The sequence below is a fragment of the Macaca thibetana genome, chromosome 19, assembly GCF_024542745.1.
Source record: "Macaca thibetana thibetana isolate TM-01 chromosome 19, ASM2454274v1, whole genome shotgun sequence".
In the NCBI taxonomy this organism is placed as follows: Eukaryota; Metazoa; Chordata; class Mammalia; order Primates; family Cercopithecidae; genus Macaca; species Macaca thibetana.
The window spans coordinates 10,068,240-10,078,960 of NC_065596.1; the positions used below are offsets into that span (position 1 = coordinate 10,068,240).

The following is a 10,721-nucleotide window of genomic DNA, read 5'->3' on the forward strand; positions in this document are numbered from 1 at the left end:
GATCCCTATTCTTTTTCAGAGCCTCCACTGTGGAGGACCCCAGGCCGCAGATTGATAGCAACTGGGATAGTTCCGGTTTCAGCGCCCAGCGCAGAAGCCACGCTTCGAAAGGGTGGGGCACACGCCAAAGGGCAACCATCTGGTCTTCAGTTATCAGTACTAAACATGGCGGCTCCCACCGAGCACCACACCCAGATCACGAGACCACGCGCTGCCGGCCCCAGTCTGTCGGCTCACTGGGGCGCGCCTACTTTTAGATTGACCAATGAACGCGAGGCGTAGGGCACGCCCTCTTTCTTCCCGTCTCCGCCAATAATCTCCCGCTCCCTTCCACAGGACCCAATCACTGCTTCAGCCTCTCTTGAATGAAAAGGCAGCGGTCCAGTGAGCAGCGCAGCAGCCCGACGCAAGAGGCAGGAAGCGCGGCAGCTCGTGTCTGAGCGCCCGGCGGAAAACCGAAGTCAGAAGGCTCTCTTAGCAGCACGCGGAGAAGAACGGGGAGCTAGGTGAGCGGCGGATCCCGGGCGCGGGGCAGCGGTGTGGGGACGTCTGACCTGAGAGCGAGAGGACTAGGGGAGACGTTGGGAGCTAAGGGGAGGAGGAGAAAGGGTCGCGAGACGAGGGGGGGCGGGGCGGTTGGTGTGTCAGAGCGCTGTGTGTTGGCCGTTGCGGACCGGGGCGCATGCGCTAGGGGTGGGCCGGCCGTTGGCGCGCGGGGCTCGGGGCCCGCTTCTGGGAGGGGCTGTCATGGCCGACGGCACTCCGAGTCCCACTTGGAGTCCGTCAGTCCGTCCGAATAGACCCCACGGCGGCCTGGGGCCATTTGGAGAGGGACGAGGGGGTGACGCCGGGGTCTGGGGCCTGGGTGGGAGAAGTCGGAGCTTCCAGTTTTCAGGGGTTTCTTTGGGTCCAAGGGACTTGACCCTTTTCCCAGTTTACTTTCTTCTTGGTCTACTTTTTACGGGATTCGGGGTTCTGAGATTTGGGGCACATAAGACTTTCTTTTGGAAGGCCGGGCGCGGTGGCTCTTGTAATCTCAGCACTTTGGGAGAGACCAAGGAGGGCAGATCCCTTGAGGTCAGGAGTTCGAGGCGAGCCTGGCCAACACGGTGAAACTCCGTCTCTACTTAAAAAAAAAAAAAAAAAAAAAAAAACAAAAAACCGAGCGTGGTGGCGGGCGCCTGTAGTCCTAGCTACGCGGGAGGCTGAGGCACGAGAATCGCTTGAACCCGGGAGGCAGAGGTTACAGTGAGCCGAGATGGCGACACTGCGCTCCAGCCTGGGTGACAGAGCGAGATTCTGCCTCAAAAAAAGAAAAAAAGACTTTGTTTTGGAAATAGGAGTCCCCAGGTGGGAATAAACTCCGGGGTGGAAAGCCTGCCAGGGGACACTTGAGGGTAAATGGGTATACGTGGCGTGTCTGGGTTGTGAGTTCCCTGCTGTCACCTTTCAAGTTCATCCGCTTCTAGCGCCTCGGCGGTCGTGGCCACCCACTTTGGGCGGGGAAAACCCCGCCGGATCCTGTTTTGAGTTTTCGATGCTGCCCAGCCCGGTTTCTCGAAAGTTTTGTGTGTTAACGGATTCAGATTGCCCCAATTTATGTTTCTCTGTCTCTCTCTCTCTCTTTTTTTTTTTTTTTTGAGACAGTCTCGCTCTGTCGCCCAGGCTGGAGTGCAGTGGCACTATCTCCGCTCACTGCAACCTCTGTCTCCTGGGTTCAAGCAAGCACATCCGGCTAATTTTTGTTTTTGTAGTAAAGACGGGGTTTCACCATATTGGCCAGGCTTGTCTCTTAATTCCTGACCTCAAGTGATACGCCCGCTTCGCCTCCCAAAGTGCTGGGATTACAAGTGTGAGCCACCACGCCCGGCCCCAATTTCTTTTTTTATGTTTATTTTTCTTGAGAAAGGGTCTCCCTCTGTCACCCAGGCTGGAATGCCGTGGCGCCATCACTGGCAGCCTCGATCTCCTGGCTCAAGCGATCCTCCCCGGCACAGCCTTCCAAGTAGCTGGGACTACAGGCCCATGCCACCAGACCCAGCTAATTTTTTTAAAAAATTGTTTTTGTATAGACGAGGTCTCAACTTATTGTCCAGGTTGGTCTCGAACTCCTGGGCTTAAGCCATCCGCCCACCCTGGCTTCTCAAAGTGCTGGGATTACAGAAGTGAGCACCATGCCCGGCCTGCCGCAAATTTCTTTCCCCACCAGCAAAACAACTTTGCTTTATTTCCTTAAAATACAGCATCTCTTGGCCACCTAGATGTGGAGCCCGGAATAGACTGTGGCTCTTCTCTACCCATGGATTGCTCAGGGGATGTTCCTGTCTTGTGGCATGTCCCACCCTTTCTTTCCTTACCTCATGCCCCTACCCTGGTTACTTCTCTTTCATTTGGTGACTGGTTTTCCCTGCTGCTGGTCTTAACCTCTCCCTTCATCTGTGGAGTAAATTACAGTACTCTTGGGCAGATCCTGATTGAGTGACTCAGCTCCAACCTAATTAGCAATTCCCTATTGCTTAGCAAGTACACATGCCCAGGCTGGGCGTGGTGGGTGGCTCATGCCTGTAATCCCAGCACTTTGGGAGGCAGAGGCAGGAGGTTTGCTTGAGTCCAGGAGTTCACGACCAGCCTGGGAAACATGGTGAAACCCTGTCTCTACTAAAAATACAAAAATTAGCCAGGCGTGGTGGCATGCACCTGTAGTCCCAGCTACACAGGAAGCTGAGGTGGGAGACTCACTGGGTGGGTCTGGGAGGTCGAAGCTCCAGTGAGCTATGATTGCACCACTGCACTCCACCCTGGGTGACAGAGCGAGACCCTGTCTCAAAAAAAAAAGGAAAAAAAAGAAAAAACATGCCCTGTGGCCGACCAGCTCTTCCAGCTTTCTCTTCTGCCCCGATGCCAGCCAGCTAGTCCTACTCTCCATACCCCAAAAGGCTCTGGTGCTTTTTGGACTGACCTTTCTTGGCTCATGTTTTCCCTGCTGCCTGGGAAGTGACCCCTTCAGATTGCCTGTTTGAAGGGTCAGATAAAGAAACCTGCTCAGCTCTGCCTGAACGCCTTTATTCCAGTTCCATTTATTCAGCCTATGCTATGGAGTGCTCATTAGCTATTCTCACAGGGCAGGGCTGACTGGAAGCGGTGCTGTTTTATTTGGGGCTGTAAGGAAATGCCTTTCTGGAGCAAAGGAGGCCCAAAAGAAGTGGGGGATTTGTGACTCAGACAGCAGGAACAGCAAGTGCAAAGGTGCTGAGGTGTGTTTGAGACACAGTAGCAAGGCCGGTGAGTGAGGGGCAATGGGGGAGATGAGGTCTGAGTATAGAGGAGTCAGATCAGGAGGGGCCTGGTAGGCTGGCTGTGTGGAAACTTGAGTTTTCTGAGCAGAGCAGTGATGTACTCAGGCTTTTTTTTTTTTAATTTTTTTTAAAATTTTTTGAGATAGCCTTGCTCTGTCGCCCAGGCCGGAGGGCAGTGGTGTGATCTTGGCTCACTGCAACCTCTACCTCCTAGGTTCAAGTGATTCTCCTGCCTCAGCCTCCCGGGTAGCTGGAATTACAGGTGCCCGCCACCACACCTGGCAAATTTTTGTTATTTTTAGTAGAGACGGGGTTTCACCATGTTGGTCAGGCTGGTCCTGGACTCCTGACCTTAGGTGATCCACCCGCCTCGGCCTCCCAAAGTGCTGGGATTACAAGCGTGAGCCACTGGGCCTGGCCGTGACTTAGTTTGATAGGATCTTTCTGGCTGCTCTGGGGAGGGGCTGGGGGATGGCAACAGGGAAACCAGGGAGGAGGCTGTTGGCTTAATTCAGCCAAGAGATGATGGCCTCTGCATGTCCAGCTGACAGTGGTTAAGCAAAATGTAGTATATTGATGAGAAGGAACATTAGGTGACCATGGAAAGAAATGAGGCCGGGTGTGGTGGCTCACACCTGTAATCCCAGCACTTTGGAAGGCCAAGGGGGGTGGATCGCCTGAGCCCAGAAGTTGGAGATCAGCCTGGGCAACATGGTGAAACCCCATCTCTGTTACAAATACAAAAATTAGTGGTGGTGGGTGCCTGTAGCTTCTGCTACTAGGGAGGCTGAGGTGGAAAGATCGCTTGATTGAGCCTAGGAGGCAGAGGTTGAAGTGAGCTTTGATTGGGCCGCTGTACTCCAGTCTGGGCAACAGAGCAAGACCTTGTCTCAAAGAGGGGGAAAAAAAAAGGGAGTGCTGATGATGTGCTGGAGCACATTGTGCTGAGTGAAGAAGCCAGACACAGAATGTCACAAATTGTAAGATTTCATTTATGTGAAATATCCACAACAACAAGCAAATCCATAGAAACAGAAAGCAGATTAGTGGTTGCCCGGGGCTGGGGTGGGGTATTTAGGGTATGGATGGGTAAAGGGTACAGGAGCTTTTATTTCAAGGTGATGAAGTATTCTAAAATTGCACGTGTGGTAGTGGTTGCACATGTTGGTTCTACACTAAAAACCACTGAATTGTCTGCTTTAAGTGGTGAGTTGTATAGCGTGTAAATATCTCTGTGAAGTTTTTTTTTTTTTTAGGCTGGAGTGAGGTGGCATGATTTTGGCTCATCACAACCTCCGCCTCCCGGGTTTAAGCGATTCTTCTGCAGCAGCTTCCCGAGTAGCTGGGATTATAGGCGCCTGCCACCACACCTGACTAAATTTTTGTATTTTTAGTAGAGATGGGGTTTCACCATGTTGGTCAGGCTGGTCTGGAACTCCTGACTTCAGGTGACCCGCCTGCCTTGGTCTCTCAAAGTGTTGAGATTACAGGCGTGAGCCCCCGCGCCTGGCCTGTAAAGCTGTTCTAATTAAAAATAATAATAACAAGGCCAGGCGCAGTGGGCGGATCACGAGGTCAGGAGTTCGAGACCAGCCTGACCAACATGGTGAAACCCTGTCTCTACTGAAAATACAAAAATTATCTGAGCGTGGTGGCAAGCACCTGTAATCCCAGCTACTCAGGAGGCTGAGGCAGGAGAATCTCTTGAACCCTGGAGGCGGAGGTTGCAGTGAGCCGAGGTGCCACTGCGCTGCAGCCTGGGTGACAGAGCAAGATTCCGTCTCAATAATAATAAAAAACAGGTGATAGCACATTGGGGCCAGCATGGTAGCATAGGTGAGAACTGGCCAGAGGGCCTTGATGGGATTCACTGCCTCATGGACAGGGATGTTGAGAGAGAAAAAACAGCCATTGAGAGAATGGAATTGCTGTTTCTGGGCTGGGATTGAGTGACAGTGGGGCCAGAAGTGGCTTAGGATCCTCAGCATCCAGCCTCAGGAAGAATTGTATCAGCTGCAGCCCTCTGCTCCACCCCCCACTGGAGTCTGGGGTAGGGGAGGAGGATGAAAGACAATTGTCCTCATGTTTGGGTCCCTTGCACCCAGCAGGCACTTGGTATGCATTAGATTAATAAAGCAAAGAGGTAGGCAGACTTTGTATTAATTCCATTTTCCATCTTCTCAGCTTTATTTTTATTGGCCCAGGCCCAATAGGAGGCCTTTCATGAGAGCACTTAATTATTCCCCTGTGCAGACCACAGAGAGCGGGAGAAGCTGGGGCTGGGCAGATACTGCTTGCTCTCTTGCAAACTTAGTTCCCGCCAGCATCCTGGCAGCCCTACCCCTGGGGTCTTTGGGCTCCTGCCCCATGAAAGCCCAGTGGGTTCCTTGCGGAGTGATAGGGAGGGGGCTTCTCTGGGCTAGGTAGCCCGAGGAGGTTCACTGGAGCTGAGGCTTGCGTGTGGAGAAGAAGGCATTTGTGCAGAGACCTGGGGGCCGAGCATTGCTGGTGGTGACAACCGGGTTCAAAGGCTTGGGGCAGGAGTTCCAGGGGTCTGAGCAGCTGAACAAGGCTGGGGGTGGTGTGGGATGAGGTGGGCAGGGGTCAAACCAAGGGGATTGCCTGACCTGTGGTGAGAGTTGGGATTTTAACTCTGCAAGCCATGGGAAGCCCTTGGAGGTGGAGGGTGTTCTGTCTGTGGGTGTGGCAAGTGGGGCATGGGGGAGAGAGAGGGTGGCTTGGGGGTGCGGAGGTGAAGACAGGGCGAAGCTACGAGATGCAGCCCAGGTGGAGCTGACAGGCTGGCTTATGGAAGGAGGTGGTAGAGAATGCCGTTTGAATGAAGCTTCATCATCCTTCTGTGCCCACTCGCGGGACCCTGCCTCTCTCTCTTCTCAGCATCATGGCAGAACAGGATGTGGAAAATGATCTTTTGGATTACGATGAAGAGGAAGAGCCCCAGGCTCCTCAAGAGAGCACACCGGCTCCCCCTAAGAAAGACATCAAGGGATCCTACGTTTCCATCCACAGCTCTGGCTTCCGGGACTTTCTGCTGAAGCCGGAGCTCCTGCGGGCCATCGTGGACTGTGGCTTTGAGCATCCGTCTGAGGGTACGCCTTCTGGGTGTCATCCTCTTGCCCAGGTCCTCACCAAGACAAGACCAGCCCTGCCCGCCCAGAGCGGTGCTGCCTCCAGTGTGCCGTGGGTGAGGGAGGGGCCTGCCCGCCCCTTGGATCAGTTGTGCCCAGCAGGGCCTATGGCTGCTCTCAGCACCGGGGTGCTCTGCTTTGACCAGGCAGATACCCTAGCCCTGCAGGTGTCTGTGGCCTTGTCCGGACTTGGCCTTTTCTGATTGCCCTCACTGTGGGCCCCCTGGTCAACTGGTGAGCAGCCTGCACGGGGGTGTGTCCAGGTTCTCGTCTCTCACGCTCTGCTTCTCCTGCAGTCCAGCACGAGTGCATTCCCCAGGCCATCCTGGGCATGGACGTCCTGTGCCAAGCCAAGTCTGGGATGGGCAAGACAGCGGTCTTCGTGCTGGCCACCCTACAGCAGATTGAGCCTGTTAACGGACAGGTGGGTGGGCTCCTCCCTTCCCAGCCCCACCCTACCTGTGGCGGCCGAAGTAGAGGGGCTGGATGAGGTGGCTCACACCTGTTAGCCCATCGCTTTGGGAAACCAAGGCTGGAGGATTGCTTGAGGCCAGGAAGTCGAGGCTGCAGTGTGCTATGATCCTACCACTGCACTCCAGCCTGGGTGACAGAGGGAGACTTAATCTCAAAATATAGAGTAATCAGTTATTACAAAAATCAGAAATTGCCAATAAGCCAAAATAACTGGAAAGTGCCTACAGTTTGCCCCTTGCCCCAGAGGTATTGCTGCTGTTTTGCTGTGCCACCTACCTAGAGAGTGTCCATCTATGAAGGTCGGGTTGCCCCGAATACAGCTGTCACTGCTGTCCTTGCTGTTAGGCCCTGGCTGTCTTCTCCCTTTATCTTGTGTGCCACTATCTTGGGGAGACACTTCAGTGAATTCTGGTGTCTTGCTCCTGAGTCAGGTCGGGTGCACATCTTTGGGCCTCATATTGGCGCCCGTGCGCTTGTTATCTCAGAGCACATCCTGATGGATGAAGGTGCCGTGGAGAGCTGTGGTGTGGTCCAGTGTCTGGTGGCATGGGTGGGAAGACCGGGGCTGGGGCCGCCTGAGTGCCGAGATTCAGGAAATCCTTAAAGAGCTGGGTCCCACGTCACCTGGGCAGGCCAGGTCTAACCATTATGCGGGCCATTTTCTGTTTCTCGTTGCGGGTCCTGGTGTTGGGAGACAAGTTTCAGTAGCTGTGGGAGGGTATAGGGAATGAGGGTTGGAGAAGGGCCGTGAGTAGGGGGAGGCATTTGGACCGGGTCTTCAAATGGCCTATGATGTTGGGTGCAGTATGTTGGGGGGACTGGGTTGGGTGGACTCTGGTGGGGGAGGGGTTTAGGATACTGCCTGAGGGCCCTTTTCTCGTGCGACTTCCCAGGTGACGGTCCTGGTCATGTGCCACACGAGGGAGCTGGCCTTCCAGATCAGCAAGGAGTATGAGCGCTTCTCCAAGTACATGCCCAGCGTCAAGGTGAGCCCCTCAGGTTGGACTTGGTCAGGCGCCGCTTGGTTTCTGCAGCTTTGTTAGCCTCGGCTCTGGCCCAGCCAGCATTTACCAAGCTTGGCAGGGGCAGCTGCCTTTGAGGTTTGCGGTGGTTTTTGCTCCTTAAAAGCCTGATGAATTATGCATGGCTCCCAGGGGCCTGTGCAGGTCCCAGCCTGGGGCTTTCTTTGAGTGGAGCCCCGGGAGGCTCTCAGGCCTGCCTTGGTCCCCTGAGGCCTCCTGTTCACAGGTGCTGGGGTTGGGTATTAGGTGCCCTCAGGGGCTGCTGGGGCCGAGCTGGTTGGGGCCTTGGGCCAGGTATCAGCATGGAGCAGCTTCCTCCTCCTCCCCATAGGTGTCTGTGTTCTTCGGGGGTCTCTCCATCAAGAAGGATGAAGAAGTGTTGAAGAAGAACTGTCCCCATGTCGTGGTGGGGACCCCGGGCCGCATCCTGGCGCTCGTGCGGAACAGGAGCTTCAGCCTAAAGAATGTGAAGCACTTTGTGCTGGACGAGTGTGACAAGATGCTGGAGCAGCTGGGTGAGTCATCTGCCCTTGCAGCCTCAGCTGGAGAGTCAGTGACTAGGCGGGCCCCATAGCAGGCGGAAGACTCTTGAGTGGGTCACATGGGTGGCTGGCAGGCGGGGCTCCTGTGGTGATCTTAGGGAAAGCTCTGCTGCTGGCAGAGGGACGTGCTGTTTCTGAGCCCGAGCCGAATGGGACCACGGGACCCAAATAAGCCCCCGTCCCTCCTGGACGTAAAGGCACGCGCACATACCTCTAGGAGTGTGAGACTTCTGCCACCTGTTGGGTTGGTTCTAGGCCCCACCTGCCCTCAGGGAGCCTCGACAGGGCCGGTGGGAGATGGGCTTGTGTCCTGGGAGGCAGCTGCAGCTCTCACCCCAGCGGCTGTCTCTGCCTCAGGCTCCCCTCCCTGAAGCGTGTCTCGAGGCGCACGGGCACGGCTGCTCCGCGCCAGCGCGTAAGTGGATTGCAGCTCCTCCCGCGCCTGCGCTCGCTGGCCACCCCCCAGCCCCTCAGGCACCAGGACTGGCCACTCCCGCGGCTCACTCTGCCCTCGTCACGGTGCCACTGGCTCCCTGGCACAGGTTGGGAGGGGTCTGGGTCTGGTCTGGGGTGGGGGTCCTGCATGGCAGACGCTCATGCCCACGCATGTCTTGCCCTCCCCACCCAGACATGCGGCGGGATGTGCAGGAGATCTTCCGCCTGACACCACACGAGAAGCAGTGCATGATGTTCAGCGCCACCCTGAGCAAGGACATCCGGCCTGTGTGCAGGAAGTTCATGCAGGATGTGAGTAAGGCGAGAGTGGCAGCTTCGGCCTTCCCCAGGGGCCTGGAGCCTGGGGCCCCAGGACACCCGCACAGCCCACATGCCTCGGAGGATGCTGGGATGCTGGGAGCCGGCGGAGCCTCCTTTCCTCCCCTCGGTCTTGTCAAACTGGGAGTCAAGCTTGGTCCACACCTGAGCCGGGCCAGAGCTTACATCCAGGTTTTGAGCGATGTTTACTGAGGTCTGGTGCAGGAGGCCCTCTGGGAAGCGTCGCACAAAGGAGTCGCCCACTGGAAGGTTCTGGGCAGGCGAGATGCCCAGAGGTGATCCCTGCCCGCCCCTCCCACCTCCCTTCCCACACAGCCCATGGAGGTGTTTGTGGACGACGAGACCAAGCTCACGCTGCACGGCCTGCAGCAGTACTACGTCAAACTCAAAGACAGTGAGAAGAACCGCAAGCTCTTTGATCTCCTGGACGTGCTGGAGTTTAACCAGGTGACACTTCCATCAGCCCGTCCTGGGGCTCTGGACCATCGGGAGGTCGCTGGGCCGCCGGACTGTGTGTCCCTGACCGCCACTCCTTCCTTCAGGTGATAATCTTCGTCAAGTCAGTGCAGCGCTGCATGGCCCTGGCCCAGCTCCTCGTGGAGCAGAACTTCCCGGCCATCGCCATCCACCGGGGCATGGCCCAGGAGGAGCGGTGAGTGCGAGCCACCCGCCAAGGCTGCAGGGAGCGCCACCCAGGAGCCCAGTGTCTGACGGCCTCCACTTGTTTCTCCTGCACCCCAGCCTGTCACGCTATCAGCAGTTCAAGGATTTCCAGCGGCGGATCCTGGTGGCCACCAATCTGTTTGGCCGGGGGATGGACATCGAGCGAGTCAACATCGTCTTTAACTATGACATGCCTGAGGACTCGGACACTTACTTGCACCGGGTGAGCGGCCTCACGGGCATGTCGCTTTCCCCTGGCGGTGGGGTGGGGCCCCAACCCTGCTTTTCCTCAAGTCCTGAGGTGTTATCTGTGGCCTGACCCTGATCCTGTCTGCCTGCAGGTGGCCCGGGCGGGTCGCTTTGGCACCAAAGGCCTAGCCATCACTTTTGTGTCTGACGAGAATGATGCCAAAATCCTCAATGACGTCCAGGACCGGTTTGAAGTTAATGTGGCAGAACTTCCAGAGGAAATTGACATATCCACATACAGTAAGTGCCTTGGGCAGGGCAGGGGGCTGAGGCAGAGGGTTCCTACCCCGGCCCTTCGGTTCACCGCTTCTTGTGTCTTACAGTTGAGCAGAGCCGGTAACCACCACGTGCCCCGCCAGTCCAGAGCCGCCCACCCGGAGCTGCCCACCTGGAGCCGCCCGCATGCAGCTTCACCTCCCCTTTCCAGGTGCCACTGTTGAGAAGCTAGAAATTGTGTGAGAATAAACTTGTTATTACGGAAACCTGGCTCCCACACCATCTGTTTCTTAGTCATCTCGGCCTTTGACGGACACCCTGGGCCTGGCGTCTGAA

At 56.1% G+C, this 10,721-nt stretch overlaps 1 protein-coding gene across 1 annotated transcript; it reads left to right on the top strand.

The window, feature by feature from the left end:
• The first annotated feature begins 377 nt into the window (after positions 1 to 377).
• Positions 378 to 10,651, top strand: DDX39A (DExD-box helicase 39A). The gene is made up of 11 exons (XM_050769943.1): positions 378 to 506; positions 6,195 to 6,406; positions 6,742 to 6,869; positions 7,813 to 7,905; positions 8,273 to 8,456; positions 9,112 to 9,230; positions 9,573 to 9,704; positions 9,800 to 9,909; positions 9,999 to 10,143; positions 10,262 to 10,409; positions 10,493 to 10,651. The coding sequence occupies exons 2-11, from the start codon at positions 6,199 to 6,201 to the stop codon at positions 10,507 to 10,509; spliced, it is 1,284 nt and encodes a 427-aa protein (XP_050625900.1). The 5' UTR covers positions 378 to 506; positions 6,195 to 6,198; the 3' UTR covers positions 10,510 to 10,651.
• Positions 10,652 to 10,721: the final 70 nt, after the last annotated feature.

What these genes read in the sequence shown, in the direction of transcription:
- DDX39A (XM_050769943.1), top strand. Translation starts at nt 6,199, where the DNA reads ATGGCAGAACAGGATGTGGAAAATGATCTTTTGGATTACGATGAAGAG. An exon ending in ACGTGCTGGAGTTTAACCAG is followed by an intron (nt 9,705 to 9,799) that starts GTGACACTTCCA and finishes TCCTTCCTTCAG; the next exon opens with GTGATAATCTTCGTCAAGTC. An exon ending in CGGACACTTACTTGCACCGG is followed by an intron (nt 10,144 to 10,261) that starts GTGAGCGGCCTC and finishes GTCTGCCTGCAG; the next exon opens with GTGGCCCGGGCGGGTCGCTT.